Source organism: Malus domestica, chromosome 11, assembly GCF_042453785.1.
Source record: "Malus domestica chromosome 11, GDT2T_hap1".
Lineage (NCBI taxonomy): Eukaryota > Viridiplantae > Streptophyta > Magnoliopsida > Rosales > Rosaceae > Malus > Malus domestica.
In genome coordinates, this window is record NC_091671.1 from 4,263,175 (window position 1) to 4,279,400 (window position 16,226).

Consider the following 16,226-nt stretch of genomic DNA (forward strand, 5'->3'; position numbering starts at 1 on the left):
AGATGTCTGTATGAGATGTCATGTTTTTATTGATTGTTTGTTAGAGTTCCATACATTTAGTATCTACTCAACCACACTAGAATGTCATCATTCATCATTTGCTACATGTTTGCTTGCATCAAGTTTGCTTGTTGCATATATGGTTGTTGCAGGTTTATTTGTGCATTTATTGTCCTAATTTTAGACGGAAATAGATTATCAAAACATCCTCACTCAAATGTACTCATTGTTAACATGCGTTCATTAATTAATGTATTGTGTAGAAAATGAGACCATCTTATGCGCATATAGGTATATATTTTAAAATATACATTTCTTTCTTAAAAATCGAACTGAAACCGTATGAAATAACACTGAACTGAACCAAACAGTTTGGTTTCATTTCGATTTTGACTTCAAAACCGTACCGAACCAAACTGCAAAAAAAATCGATTTAAGTTTTGATTTCACTCAAAACCACATCGAACAAAACCATGCCACCCCTAGTGTGGCTTAGCCGAACTCCCCCTCTTCCTAATGTAAAAATATCGACGTACTAAAAAAAATTAACAACTGCCAATTTATCAAGCAAGGATGTAGAAATTGTTGAAAGAAAAGACCAATTAAATCAACACGAGAAGTATTTCAGTATATCAGAACACAAATTGATACATTATATCATATCATATCATAATACAAACGAAAAAATGCTAAAAGATGCATATTACTATACTTATGTTACCTGGCTTACAGACTTGTATTTCGAAAAAAAATGCTTATCCAACACAATCTAGTCACCGAACGAGGTGGAGCCACGTCTAAAGTAAGTTTATCCTCAATGACTTTTTATTACAGGAATATACCCCTCTATTATTGATTTGAACAAGAAAAAAAGTGTTGTGCGATCCAGCTGTCCTAACAGAGAAAGAAAGAATGAGAATTTAAGTTTAAAAAATGGAAGAAATTTTTGAATGTGACAGGTATACGAGATGATATATTACATGTTATTATACAAATTATGAGATATGTGTGTTGAAAATTTAATAACTTAAAAAATAAAAATTCCCACCACTTATAAAAAGACATAATGTACTTCTTGTATTCCGATCATGATAAAAAATTTCGCAAAAAATGGAGTACCAGGGTTTAAATTTAGAATTGTTGATTGATATTGACTATATGCATACACTACTATTATTTTCTTTTGAAAGCACAATTCCTTGTTCATGATTATTTAATAAAAAATATAGCACAGCGTTACGTCGACGACCAAAAGATAAGGGCACTATCTACTGTAAATACATCAAGAAAAGATGTTAAAAGACCTTTAAAACAAAGGAAAATTAAAGAAAATAGTTTGAAAACTTTGTGTTTTAATAAAATAAAAGGTAAATTGAATAATATAATGTTTGACTTTTTAGTGTAAAAATATGATTCGTTAAAGTGAATAGTACCGCGAGCTTTTCGTTAAAACTCCCTTAAAACAATTTAGTAGTAACTTAGTATTACGATATATTGATATTTTTTTCTATTTATAAGTGAGATGTTTTAAGTTCGATTCTCGTTAAAGACGAATTTGAATCACATTATTGATAGTCTATTATAAGGTTAAACTCATTCCATCATTTTTAGTGTAGATAATATTTGTTTAGAACAAAAAAAAAATTTAGTAAAAGATAAGATTCGAAAAGAATAAATGAACCAGACACGTAAAGATTCCAGCACTCAAAGCAACGGAAGGAGATAATTACATAATAAAAAGTAATTTTATCTGATAGGGATTTACCCCTCAATTACTGCATGCAGCACCATCTTTTTGATGTTAACGTTTTCGCACAACCGAACCAGTGAACGGAGCCACGTCTAAAGTAAATCTATCCTCAATTATTTGTTTATGATAGGAATAATATCAATTTTCAATTATTATCTATCATCAATTATTTGGATGATGCACCATCTTATTCACGTTATGAAAAGTTAAACCTACCGGCATCTGTTGTCTATCAAATCATTTTCCATTGCTCTTGAATTGCAACTGTAATTTGTATCGAAGAGAGAAGTTAAACATTGTGATTAGCTGAGCTGAGTTGAGTAGGGGAATTGAAGGAATGGCAGCTGAAGCTGTGCTTACTTTTGCTGCGGAGGGAATACTGGAAAAGGTGCTTTCACTTGCTGAGAAAGAATTCAGTCTTGCATGGGGTTTCAAAGCTGAACTTCGAAAGCTTAAAGAGTCATTCACCACCATTGAACTTTTATTGAATGATGTTGCCTACAAACCACAAGGTAGTATATATTTTTGAATTCTCTTATAATCTCGCACACACATGCTACAATGACAAGGTATTTAACTTGTTTTCATTCTCTAACAGCTCCGGCAATAGAGGAATGGGTGAAGAAACTCAAAGGCGTAGCTGAAGATGCTGAGGATGTCTTGGATGAATTCAAGTACGAAGTTGATCGGCGTAAAGTCGAAATCCAAAACCATATGAAGAGAAAGGTTCTGAACTTCTTTTCACTCTCCAATCCACTTGCATTTCGTCTTCAAATGGCGCATAAAATTCAGAAGATCAATGCATCCTTGGTGGATCTCGAGAGGAAAGCATCTCCTCTTGGACTGGTTTCCAGGAATACAGATGCAACCCGTCAGGGAATTACATGGGACAGACGAACCGACTCACTCATTGGCAAAGATGAAATAACTGTTGGAAGGAAAGATGATGTGTCGAATATAGTTAAAACCTTGACCGACTCCAAAAGCAACCAAGAAAATCTTGCGGTTATGGCCATTGTGGGAATGGGAGGCCTCGGAAAAACAACTTTGGCCAAGTCGGTTTACAATGAGAATTCGATACAAAAGTTTTTTGACAAGAGAATATGGATTTGTGTATCGAACCCTTTCGACGTCAATTTAATTCTACTCCATATGTTAGAACATCTCAATCCGGCAAAAGCCCCTTCGAAAGATAACAAGAATGCTCTTCTTGAGTTCCTTAACGAAGAGTTGAAAGATAAAAGGTACTTACTTGTACTTGATGACGTTTGGAACGAAGATCTCAAAATATGGGATAATTTAATGGAATGTTTGTCAAAGCTTAATTCTACTGGGGGTTCCAAAATTATTGTTACTACTCGCAGTGGCAAAGTCGCATCAATCTTAAAAAAGCTACTTCTACAATATGAATTGGGGGAACTTTCTGTGGATGAATGTTGGTCTATCATGAAAGATAAAGCTTTCCCCATTAACGGTGTTCCAGAGTTCAATAGCAATGCTTCGACGTTCGAGACAATTGGAAAAGAAATTGCTAAAAATTGTGGTGGTGTTCCATTAGTGGCAAAGGTGCGTATTATTATATACCATAACATAGAATTAGCACATTTTTATTTTTATTTGTTTATATGTTTTTATTTATAAATTAAGACACTACGCACATCCACCCATGGGGTGCATCACCTTATAAATTATGACAAGATCTATTGACAAACATATTTTGACCGTATAAATTTCATAATTGGAATTATTCATTTTTATAATTATCATTTAAAGATTATCGTTACAAAATAGGTTATATAGAGAGAGACCATTGCAACTCTTTTTCCTTGGACCGGATTGAAAGCCCCGGCAAGGTTTTATCGAGGCTCAATATGCACATTAACTTCAGTTTGTTGTCAGTTCGTACTTGTATTGCTTTGTTTGCAATGAATATTAAATATCGTTTTTCTCTTAAAAAAATAAATAAATAAAACCTAATTTGAAACATATATGCAATAAATGACCTATTATTACAAAATATTTACAATATATGCCACAAAGATGTCATTACTAATTTACTCACCCTAATTTTTTCAATAAATGTTATTCCTCACCCTAAATTGTGTCCTCCACGTATACCAAAAAATAATGTTTCTATAAATAGCATAAAAAATAATGTTTCTATAAATAGTATATATACATGTAAATTAATTTATATAATAATAATATATAGCTATATTAGTTTATCTTGTTTAAATTTCAAGGGATAGGTAAATTATTTGTACTGCAATAATGGGCTAGATCAAAAATAATAATATGAAGTTTCTTTAAATTATATAGCTACAATGAGGTAGGTAAATTATTTTTACAACACCTTTATTCTAAGTGGGTACACTAACATATAGATAGGTACATTAATTTCCATGAAAAAGGAAAATAGACACATTATTTTGTCTATCTTTCAAACCAAAAACATCATAACGTATCTATTTATATTTTAGCTATGTAAAATAGCATGCTAATAGGTAAATTACTTTTGCCGTAAAAACAATTTTGAACCCTAAAACAAAATTGTGGTGGTCATTGACAAAAAGAAAAACATTTTTAAGAAGGGAAAAAAACCCTAATCAGATGATAAATTATAACGTTAATGCCTTTAAAAAAAATCATTAATCTCCCTTTCAATCCACATATAATTAATTGTATATGTAAAAAAGTGTAATTAGAGGTATTTTAGCATCCAAAAAATGCAAAATGTCTGAAGTCAAATATATATAATTAAGGAATTTGCTAATATGAAGCATAGTCAATGAGTTTTATTTAAATGAAAAAGTTATGATGGATTTTATGAAGAAAATTGAATTTCAGGGACTAACGCTATATTTTAGTTACAAAATTTCATTTCAGATCATAGATATTAGCTATTTGATACCATGGATAATTGACTTGGTACCAACATTATCAATTTGTTCAATACACATGGATGATGAATGATTAAAAGGTCTCCAATTCGATTGATATTTAGTATTAAACTAAATGATCCAATCCCTTCGAATATTAGTTGCATTGTTTGCAAGATGAATGAATTGAGTTTGAATTATGAAAGTACAATTACGTAGATTGGTTTTCCAAAGAGTGGAACCGTTCATTTTCGTAATAATCATTTAAAGATCATTTCTATAGAAAAATCATACGATCACCAAAATCATTCGTTCGGTGATCGTTTAATTATCTAAATATTTTGTTATGACCCAAGTATCTTCTATGTTGTCTTAGGAAACCTTTAAAATTAAATGGAATTATTCCCTGTTTTTCTTTTTCTTTTCCATCAACTTCAGTTAAACTACTATACTCCATATAGATAATTATGTGATAGAAACTCTCTAATCCAATTAACAGGTTTTGGGAGGTATTTTGCGCACTAAAAAAAGTATTGAAGAATGGTCGTCATTTAAAAACAGTAGAATATGGAACAACCATTCAAAAGAAGAAGATAGAATTATGTCAATTCTGAGGTTGAGTTTTGACAACTTAGAATCACCATCATTGAAGCAATGTTTTGCATATTGCTCAATGTTCGAGAAAGATGCTGAAATTCAAAGAGACAACTTGATTCAACTTTGGATGGCTCAAGGATTACTCCGTTCTTGGCCTAATGGAATTAAAGATATGGAGGACATAGGCAATGAATATTTTGATATTCTATTGCAGAGCTCCTTATTTCAAGATGCTACAATGAGTGACAATGGCATAGTTAGTGAATGCAAGATGCATGATCTTGTGCACGATCTTGCAGAACATCTATTCAAATCTGAAGGCTTGACAGGAGACTTATGTGGCATAGATAATACACTTGAGATTCGACATGTTGCTCGGGTTTCTACTTCTACACTGGAAAAATTTCCAGAAAGAAGTGCTGGGAAATTGCGGTCACTGTTTTCTGATGATGGTGAAGTTACTACTAACATTCTTCCACGTTTCAAAGCTTTACGTGTCTTGAATTTAAGTGAAGCTAATATTGAAGAACTTCCAGATTCAATTGGTAGGCTGAAACATTTGAGGTATCTTGACATTTCCAAAACAAGATTCAAAGCACTCCCCAAGTCTATAGGCAAGCTCTATAACCTCCAGACGTTAAGAGGAACACAATGTGCCCTTAAAGAGTTTCCAAAAGAACTGCTAAACTTGATCAACCTAAGGCATATTTATTTTTATGCGAGTACAAAATTCCCACAGGGGATAGGGCGGCTGACTTACCTTCGAACATTATGTTACTTTTCGGTGGGTAATGAGATTGGTCGTCGAATCGAAGAGTTGGCTGGCTTGAATCAATTGAGAGGTGAATTAATCATTTGTGATTTGGAGCACGTAGAGAACGGAGAAGAAGCAGAGAAAGCTAAGTTAGAGGAAAAGACGAAAGTACGCCATTTACACTTCAATTGGACAAAAGATAGGTCAACAACTGACAACAACGAGGAGGAAGGTGTCCTAGAAGGTCTCCGACCACATCTTGAGTTGGAGAGCTTAAGTATTGAAAACTTCATGGGCAATAAGTTTCCACCGTGGATGATGAGTGGGTCATTACTAAACAACTTGAAAAAGATTAAATTACTTGGATGCCACAAATGTGAAGGAGTCCCACCATTGAGTTTATGGGCCTCTCTCCAGAATTTGAGTATAGAGAATTGCAATGGATTATCAGGCCCGTTGAGTTTAGGGGCCTCTCTCGTGGAAGTGATTTTACGGAATTGCAATGGATTATCTGGCTCATTGAGTTTAGGGGCCTCTCTTGTGGAATTGACAATAGAGGGTTGCAATAATCTGACATCAATTGAAATGAAAGGCAGCGGGTCCCTCACCGCCTCTCTTCAGAAATTGAGAATCTGGTTTTGTAATGAATTATCAAGCATACCTGCTCTTCCACAACAATGTCCCTCTCTTCAAAAATTGAGTATATTGGGATGCCCAAAGCTATCATGGTTTGGTGTCAAAAGTAGTAGAGTTGAGAAGGAGGAGAAGTGCATTAGTCTACAATCTACTTCAGATTTGCGCACCATGACCTCCCTTCGACGTATGTGGATTGAAAGATGTGAAAGATTAGAAAGTTGGGTGAGCAGCCTGCAATTCCCACTCTCTCTTGAGTATCTGATAATAGTCAAAATCCCTAATTTAGAGATTCTTCCAAGTTTAGACCATCTTAATTCTCTCAGGTATTTGGAAATCGGTGGGTTCTGGGAGGAGCTCGATTCCTTCCCTGATTTTGAAGTTGGATCATTAATGCATCTCACAAGCTTACAGTTGAATGGTTGGCCTAAGCTCAAGTCTCTGCCTCAACAAATTCAACACCTCACTTCTCTAACAGATTTGTGGATAGTTAACTTTGAGGGAGTGGAGACTTTGCCAGAATGGTTGGGTAGCCTTACATCCCTTACATATCTGAGGATTCAAGGTTGCAAGAATCTGATGAATTTACCAAGTGTCCAAGCTATGCAACGCCTCACCAAATTACAAACTCTAAGGATTTATAATTGTCATCCCCTTCTAAATGAAAGATGCAGGAGGGACAGCGGCACAGATTGGCCTAAGATTTCTCACATTCCATATTTCAGAAGTAAGTTTTTTAAATTATTGAAATCAAATTTCTAAGCTGATGTTATATGTTTATCATTTTTCTTATTTTATTCCGTGTCTCCACTAGTACTACACTCAAATGTAAACTAGTATAACATAATTTGTTTATGCTTCTCCCTCTTCTTTTAAATCAGTTCGGGGCAGAGACTTGTGAGACAAGAGTTGGATTGAAGCTATGCAACGCCTTGCGATACTACAACAAATGTGTATTGGGAAAACCAAATATCATGGTGTGCAAGGCCACACTTCTCCGAGATTACTTGTATTCCAGTTTTATGTACAAACGACTCCAAATGGCTCAAACTTTCGCATTGAAATTAAGTCATGTAAGATTTTCAAACCCACACCTCCTCTTCTCTTCTACTTCTAATTGATCAATACATTCTACTGTTGACTTCTGACTTACTAAGTTACTATATATGTTGTGTGTTTCCCAGTGCCATCTATATTTCTTTTGCTATGCTTTGGCGGTTTTCATGATGCTCAATAGCTATAAACTGACTCCAGGTACTGATGCGCACGATATTAATTCTCTCGCTCTACCTTCATTTCTCAATAATATACCTCTTTTTATAGTCCTTGGGCATTCTCCTTTACATGTTATCTTTCTTAATTCCGGCAACATCAATCAATATTTTAACTTTCTTTAGTTCATCTGTATGAGTGCTGAACCACTAGCTTGATCACCCATCATGGTATTGAATCTTGTTTAATCACACACTGCCAGCACCCAAGTAGTGTTAGATGAGTAATGCCAAGAATTGCCATCAAGCATGTTCATATAATATTTAGAACTACTGCAATTACTTTCTGTTTGTTATTGTTATCCTTATGAAGATTTTGGACTGATATTTTTATGGTTACTTGTGATTTATGACCAGATTTTTGTTGGATGTATGTCAACAATCTGTGATAATTTATATATGCTAATAAATAATAAATGCAATAGGAATTAACAGAATATAAAAAACAAACAACTTGAAGATCGAGGCTTGCGTACCGCAATGTCCTTAAAACAGAAATTTCGCCCCTACTTAGTGCTTGTAGTTCTACGGACGTCTGTTCCACCAGGATTCAACGATCTAAGTCAGAAATTCCAGCACCGAAAAATTGACTTCTGGCGAATATTAATGTGGTTCTCTCAGAAAGGATGTTTATGATTGCAGGAGAAGATTTATGATTTTTCTGTATTTAAAATGCCATGCAGATGGATGTATATATAATGTGATTATACCTGTTCACAACATGTATGAGGAATGGATGTATCTGTTGGGAGACATCTGCTGAAAATGGTGTTTTTGTTTCTGCGTTTTCACACTTCAGACTTCATCTGAAAAGATGAGTCTATTGGTAAAAATAATTAATTAATTAATTTAAATTCGAAATTTAAAAAATAATTAATTATATATTAATTACCAATTAACTAGTACACCCCAAAGCCCAACCCAAGGGTGAGCCCAATTTTAGTCTCCAGGCCTATTACTCCAATCATTTTCTATAAAGTACAAAGCCTTATAAAGTGATAAAATCTTTTGAGAATGACTAATGTGGGACAAAGAAATTTCTACTCAAACTACTCAAATTTCCAACAATTTTCGAATCGTATAAACAGGGATTTGAATTTGGACAACTGTGGATATGGAGTTGCCCAAAGCTAGCGTCCTTTTGTGCCCAAAGTAGCAGAGTTGACAAGGAGGAGTGCATTAGTGTACAATCTACTTCAGATTTGCGCACCATGACCTCCCTTCGACAACTGAGTATTGAAAAGTGGTAAAGATAAGAAAGTTGGGTGAGCAGCCTGCAATTCCCACTCTCTCTTGAGACTGTCAATACATGGCATCTCTAATTTAGAGATTCTTCCAAGTTTAGACAGCCTCAATTCTCTCCATCATTTGGAAATCGGTGGGTTCTGGGAGGAGCTCGATTCCTTCCCCTTCCCTAATTTTCAAGTTGGATCATTAATGCATCTTACAAACTTAATCTTGGTGGGTTGGCCTAAGCTCAAGTCTCTGCCGCAACATATTCAACACCTCACTTTTTTAACATCTTTGATAATCTTGTCAATTGATGGAGTGGAGACTTTGCCAGAATGGTTGGGTAGCCTTACATCCCTTACATGGCTGAAGATTTCGTCTTGCAAGAATCTGATGAATTTACCAAGTGTCCATGCTATGCAACGCCTCACCAAATTACAATCTCTCCATATTTCTGGATGCCATCCCCTTTTAGAGCAAAGATGCACCAAGGACAGCGGCACAGATTGGCCTAAGATTTCTCACATTCCAAATATCGACAGTAAGTTTTTAAATTATTGAAATCAAATTACAGAGCTGACGTTATATGTTTATCACATTTCTTCTTTTATTCCGAGTCTCCAGTAGTACTACACTCAAATTTAAACTAGTATAACATATTTTGTTTATCCTTCTCCCTTTTCTTTTAAATGATCAGTTGAGGTCTGAGACAATACTTGGATTGGAACTACGCAACTGGAACGATGTAGTGCAGTTGGTGCAAACAGAGTCCAGGTACTGATGCATAAGATATTGTTTTTTTTTTCCAGAAATGTGGTGTTTGTTGTTTAAGATATTGTTTCATCCTTTCAACCATTGCATGCTAATGACTTTTTATCCTGATCACAATGGTAGTGGTGGATTTACCACATTTGTTGCTTTGATCTCTTACAGTTTGCGTATTTCATTGATTCCTACACAATGAGGAAATTTGTCTATAACTCTATATTATCTCAAGACTTGTTTTCAGGATAACGATGTTGATATAATAAATAGAACTGCTGTAATTGCTTTCTTATGAAGATTTTGGACTGATAGTTTTGGGTTTACTTGTAATATCTGGATTGTATGCAGAGTGATTTGAATACTATTGATTTTGTGTCTGTAGTTGATATTGCTCGAGTAACTTGATGAACTGTTGAGTACCCAAATTATTTAGAGCGATATTATTGTTGATTTTTGTGTCTTTCCTAGCAGAACATTTAAGATCTTGGGACTTTTTGGGATTCTATGAGAAAGTTAGTTGAAATGCAATTATCGAGAGATATTATTGTTGGTGTGTTCCAATGAGATTAAAATTATGGACTACAGACTTTTTATCCCGATGAAAATTGTAGCACTTCCCTTAGTCATTTGATTCTTGGATAATGAGGAAAGTGGAGCAAATGTTATTCCAAGACTTGTTAGCTGATAAAACCATGTTCATATATTATGTAAAATTGCTGTAATTGCTTTCACTCTGAATCTTTGTTATTTTTATGATCACTTGTTTCTTTTGAACAGATATTTAAATTGTATGCAGAGGGATTTGGATTGAGTTGACTTTTGTCTCTGTGAACTTGATGAACAGAATGGACCCATACTATTGCAGAAATTAGGTAAATGAATCTTCAGGTCCAAGCCTTTTACTATCAGTTGCAAAGTTGAAATTTGTTTATATTTTTATTAAGTTGTTTTGGTGTGTTATCTTTGTACAGGCAGAATTGGAGTCCGATCAAAACTCATGCATGTATCAATATCATTCTTCAACTTCAATCATGTTTCCTTATCATCAAACCTTAATTTGGATACTGGATCAATATCCTTTGTTTGATACTCGTCGCCAAATCGAAATGCATCCTTATGTGTTTGCACAGAGATTTGAATTCAGTTGATTTTTTGTGTTGTGTGGATCTTTAGAAGCTTGGGCTTCCTAGCGTCCTTTGTGCCCTGCATTGCTGTGAAAGGATAGTGCAAGAAGCAGCCAGCTGTTGAATAAGGTAGAGTTTGAGATTTGAAATTGAAAAACTATTGTACTATCCTAATTGTAACTCTCTTTCTCTCTTCACTTGCCACCTAAAAGACTCTCTCATGCTCCTTTTGAGATGTAACTTACAATATTATAGTAAAAACGGGAGAAACTACTAAGCATGGGTGTAGCCGAGCTCGCATGTATGGAAGGTTCGCAAGATGTCATATGGACTTGGTGCTTTCTTTAATGAAAGAAACTCTGGATGCTTTATTGGGGATGAGCGTCTGTAAAATCAGCTCCAGTATCTAAGGTGTTTTTTTCTCCTTTTATTTTACATTGAACAATCTAAGCACACATTTTTTTCCCCTCATTTTAAGGTTTTCTCCATTTCATATTCACCATGTACTTATTAGTCATTATGCCATGATGATAACGATGTCGGTGTAGGTCCTTATTGGGTACTTTGGGTCACCCGTCCTGTTACCATTGTTTCAACACCACAGTATTTTACAGATTCTTCGGGCTGTGAAGGTAATACTGTCTCTTTTGAGCCACTTTCTTATGCCATTATAAAGGATTAACATTTTTATCATTGAGAATTAATCGTGTTTATAATAAATTGTGCATTGCGGATATGAAGGAAGTAGCCTCTGTTATTTTAAGCAGAAAATTCAAGCTGCAAACAAGTTACTTCTACAAACACATGTGCATTCTCTACCCCAACTTTCTAGGATAAAAAATAACGTCTTTCATTTTTCTGCAGTTGTGTTGTGGCCGAGGACATCGGCATAGGCCTTGCAGCAGACAGTTGATGGAATGAAGTGTATCATAACCAAAAGTGGGTAACTTACTTTCCTATATGAACGAAAGAAGAGTGCTTCCATATATGTATGCCACCTTCCTGATATCACCGATTATACTTCAAATATGATAAACATGTTCACTTCATCTCTTAAAACTCCGGTTTCAGGTACACAGCTGAAGAAGACTTCCATAATGCAGATTTAGTCTTTGACTTCATTGGAGATCTCCCGGAGGAGCGAAATTTCATTCAGTGCTGGTCCTCCATCTACAATACCTTTGGATGGTGATTAGGGTTTCAGCTAAGATAATAGACAAATGAGTCTGCGTTCGATAGTAATCCTGCTGTAGATATTGCTGTTGAAGTAGTATTTCGATTGTATACAAGTTTTTATCGTTATTCATGATTGTATGTAGAGTCAAAGGATTATATACAACTTTTTTCTTTCTTTTGAAAATGATGACTCAATGTTATTTATTCCTCCTCCTTACAGACATAAACAGTGCCTTGATTTTTATTTAATTAAAGGGACCCCTCCATGTGTTAAGCTCTTACAAAGTGGAGAGTTTACAAAGAAATTAGACCAAATTGTAATTACAAACTTCAATTAGGAATACATCATTCTTGTTAGATTTCATGGTTCCTGGCACATCTTCAATGAGGTCACCCTACCACATATATAGGAGAACAGTCGAGTACATTATTATTATTATCGTGATTTTTTATATCAATGATATAAAATTATGTGTATGTTTATGTATAGACTATAGTTTATGTATAATGTTGTACAATTCGCATGAGGATAACCTTCTGGGACTGAGCTTGTCCATTTTATTGCATGCATTCAACTCTCTCCTCTCCCTCTCTGCCTCTTCACACATTCCATGCTCCATTGTGAACACTTTACTTACTTGAATTGAGAAAGTCATGAATTGAAATGGTACATTATTGTTTAGGTAAACATTTGAAACTTGAATTAATACTTAATTTTTTTATTCTTTATATGTTAGTAAACGTTTGAAAATTCAACAATTGAAATGGTATGGATTTCTTGAGTACTCATTAATAGTAAGTCAACATGTCATAAGTTAAAAGAAAAACTAATGAAAAGGGTTTGAAAACTTTGAGTTTTAATGATAAGGATAAAATAAAGGGTAAGGTGAATAGTACCAGGATTGATTTTTTAGTGTAAAAATGTGGTTTTTCGTTAAAGTGAACAGTACCAGAAGCTTTTCGTTAAAGTTCCCTAAGTTAAAAAGGCAAATTTATTAGGAGAAATCATGAATCAGGATGATACCTTGTTGTTTATGTATAGTTGATCTCAAACCTGAATTGAATTTGATGGATGTACCCCACCTAGGATTTATTATTATTATTTGTGTATTAGCAAACATGAGAAGTTAGAAGTCAGAATGATACCAATTTCTTAATATTCTTTCGTAACAAGTGAACATATAAAGATGAAACATTTTCCAAAGTTGAAAGCTTCAAGACATATAACATAAGGCTGACATTAATTGTACATGATTAGCTGCTAGATCATGATTAAAATGGGTTGTCTGCCAAGTTGGGAGAATGAGAGACTAAATACAAGTGGATACTTTAAAACAATGTTTAATCTTATGACCAAATATTAAAGTAAAATTCATGTGCTATTGTCTATTCTATTGTGTTTTTAGTACGTTATAATACACCTTTGAATATTCCATGTAAAACCAACTTTCACAAACATAATAAATACAAAGCAACTAGGTTAACGATGTTTTAGGAGACTGATCTAGAAAATTCTTCTTTCACACCCAAACTAGGCAGAACTGTTTACTTGTAGGGTATACATTTTGTGTGTATTTCACTCATCACGTTTTATTTCAACTCTCACGTGTTATAGGCACGAAAATGATACATCTCATTTAAGGTATAAAAATCCTTCTCCAACTCACGAGGTACATATGGTTATGTATGTTTAATTATGAAACCTTTGAAAAGTGCTGCTACTAAGACATCATGATCGTGAGTGGGGTTCCAAACCTTGCCTCACGGCTCTACCAGGACTAAAATCATCAGTTAGCTCACCTGAAAGTTCTTGCTCTTCCACTGGTTACCAGCTTATGACCTGTGGGTAACGAAGGCATAGGCTACGATTGGTAAATCTATCTTGTGCCTTCTGCCCGCGAGGAAAGAAAGAAGAGCAACAAGGTTTAGTTCAGATTTGACTTTTTGCAGCATGGGAGCGGATCGCCCAAAAAATCCCTGGGAACAATGAAAAAAAAATATCTCGGTAACAAAAACTATAGGGGGCTGGAAAACTCGCCAGAAACTGGATAAACTTTGAACGTTTATAACTTCTTCAATACTCAATGAAATCAAGTGATTCAAAAACTAAAATCATACTTATCGACGATACAAAGAGAATGATACCATTTTTGATGGCTAACTCGCCATGGTTTGGCCGGAAAATGGCTCGAAAGTGGCTAACTCAACGACCAAGACAGCCACTTTCAAGGAATTTTCCGGTCAAACCACGGCTATTTAGCCTTTGAGAAATATACCATTCTTTTCATCTTGTCGAGAAGTATGATTTTTGTTTTTGAATCACTCGATTTCGTTGAGTATTGAAGAAGTTATGAATGTTTAAAGCTTACTCAGTTTCCAGCGAGTTTTCCAGTTTTCCCACGGACCAGCCACCTTTCAGGCTATTTTCCGGCCATCTCTGCTGACCATTGGGCTTTCAAATGGTATAATCTTATTCTACACTTTCTTATCTTCATTTTGATATATTATGGGTCGAATTTGGTTAAAAAACGATTAGGTTACGAAGTTTTGAAAATTACCCAAACTTCCGGCCAAAAGCTCCAGGACACTTAACGGAGTTATTAACGGAATGACCAAAATAATGGATGGTGGACAATCTCAGAGACCATTTATATTGATTTTCAATCTCAGAGACCAAAGTTATGTGTTATACAAATCTCAGAGATCATTTTAGATAAAAAAAACCTTTAATTAGTGAGAAGGTAAATTATCTTTTTTTCATGTGATGAGCTAAGAATCTATTTTTGGAATTTTTGCATTTGGCATGGGGTGTTGATGAGCTTGCAGATGATGGAGCAGATCTAAAATGTAATAATGGTAGGTTGAGGGTGGTTGGCAATAAAATTAAAAAGGAGGGGGATGGTTGGAACTTGGATCCCTCCCTTCAGTCCACAACTCTTCCATCAGAGATCCCATGTCTCATTAGCTTCAACCTTCAATTAAATTGGTCACTTCTTGTCTTAATTTAAGTCATATCATCATCATCATCACTTTAACACATAACCCAATGGGTTAGATGGGTAGGAAACTTGGGAGTGTTGTAATAGCAGCCACTCAAGTTCGATTTTCAATCAACTCAAACATGATCAGTTTTTAAAATAGACATATTGGTCTCGATTTAACTATTGCATGAATTGTGAGGCCTGTTCTTGAAACCTGGGTTTTGCTTTTGTTTCTCTCTCGTGTATACCAACTTCGTAGTTGAACACTTAAGTAATCTTTGAGAGCAAACATAAAGATACATACATTACGTGTGAAATTCATAGGAAGCTAGCCATTTTTGTGACCTATTTAGAGTCACCATTGCTTATTTATATCCACATTCTCCGTCAGAGATCTGACTATATGCAATGGGAAATGGTATTATTGATGAAGCTTGACATTATAACTTTTCACATGTACGTGTTTTTGCGGGTTCAAAATTTTGAAAACCCTCTCGCAATCCTCTGCAGCATGAAACCTCATTGACCCAAAAAGCACCCTTACCACAGGAACCGAAGGAAGCTGAGGGAGCTACTGCCACTGCTCGTTTAGCCTACCAATGGAGTAGGATTCTCTCCTCTTTTTTTTTCCTCCCCTTCCATCCTTTTCTATTTGGAAGGTCACGGTTAAGTCACGTCAATATCTTATATTAATTTTACATTGAAAGAGAAAGACAATTTAGAAAATGTGAGAGAAGGGGAAGAAGGGAGATGAAAAGAGGAGGGCAGAGAATCCTAGTCCCCTACGAATATGGGAATTTGAAAAGGATTAGGATTCTCTCTCCTCCTCTCACACTCTCTATTTTGTCTTTTTCTTTCTATAAAAAATTAATATAAGATGTTAATGTGGCTTAACTGTGACCGTTCAAATATGAAGAGAGGGAAGGGGAGGGAAAAAAGAGAGGAGAGAGTCTCTTTCTCCATTTGAAAATTGAATGTTGAAATAAAGAGATTTTTTGTTGTACCGGAACACTGCCTAGGATTACTATGTCACTATAATTATGACATATGCAATTATTATTATTTA

General features: G+C 34.8%; 1 protein-coding gene across 15 annotated transcripts; it reads left to right on the forward strand.

Moving 5' to 3' along the window:
* Positions 1 to 1,763: 1,763 nt before the first annotated feature.
* LOC103412765 (putative disease resistance protein RGA4) lies at positions 1,764 to 12,408 on the forward strand. 15 transcript variants are annotated; one of them, XM_070807575.1, is made up of 14 exons: positions 1,764 to 2,262; positions 2,349 to 3,316; positions 5,129 to 6,838; positions 6,940 to 7,340; positions 7,495 to 7,686; positions 7,798 to 7,867; positions 8,973 to 9,655; positions 9,812 to 9,888; positions 10,657 to 10,751; positions 10,851 to 11,132; positions 11,259 to 11,414; positions 11,552 to 11,635; positions 11,868 to 11,942; positions 12,075 to 12,408. In XM_070807575.1, exons 1-4 carry the CDS (start codon positions 2,088 to 2,090, stop codon positions 6,985 to 6,987), a joined length of 2,901 nt encoding a protein of 966 aa, XP_070663676.1. In that variant the 5' UTR covers positions 1,764 to 2,087; the 3' UTR covers positions 6,988 to 7,340; positions 7,495 to 7,686; positions 7,798 to 7,867; positions 8,973 to 9,655; positions 9,812 to 9,888; positions 10,657 to 10,751; positions 10,851 to 11,132; positions 11,259 to 11,414; positions 11,552 to 11,635; positions 11,868 to 11,942; positions 12,075 to 12,408. The 15 variants fall into 15 exon arrangements, with proteins under 15 accessions (XP_070663676.1, XP_070663671.1, XP_028943923.1 ...); XM_070807571.1 differs by having other exon boundaries at positions 1,874 to 2,262; positions 2,349 to 2,994; positions 3,115 to 3,316; positions 5,129 to 7,340; XM_070807573.1 differs by having other exon boundaries at positions 1,874 to 2,262; positions 2,349 to 2,994; positions 3,115 to 3,316; ... (1 more) ...; positions 10,676 to 10,751; positions 11,868 to 11,992.
* Positions 12,409 to 16,226: the final 3,818 nt, after the last annotated feature.

Bases quoted from the DNA above. Each gene is read 5' to 3' on its own strand.
- LOC103412765 (XM_029088093.2), top strand. From the start codon at position 2,088: ATGGCAGCTGAAGCTGTGCTTACTTTTGCTGCGGAGGGAATACTGGAA. The intron at 3,317-5,128 runs GTGCGTATTATT...TCCAATTAACAG, and splicing joins GTGTTCCATTAGTGGCAAAG to GTTTTGGGAGGTATTTTGCG. The intron at 7,341-7,494 runs GTAAGTTTTTTA...CTTTTAAATCAG, and splicing joins TCACATTCCATATTTCAGAA to TTCGGGGCAGAGACTTGTGA.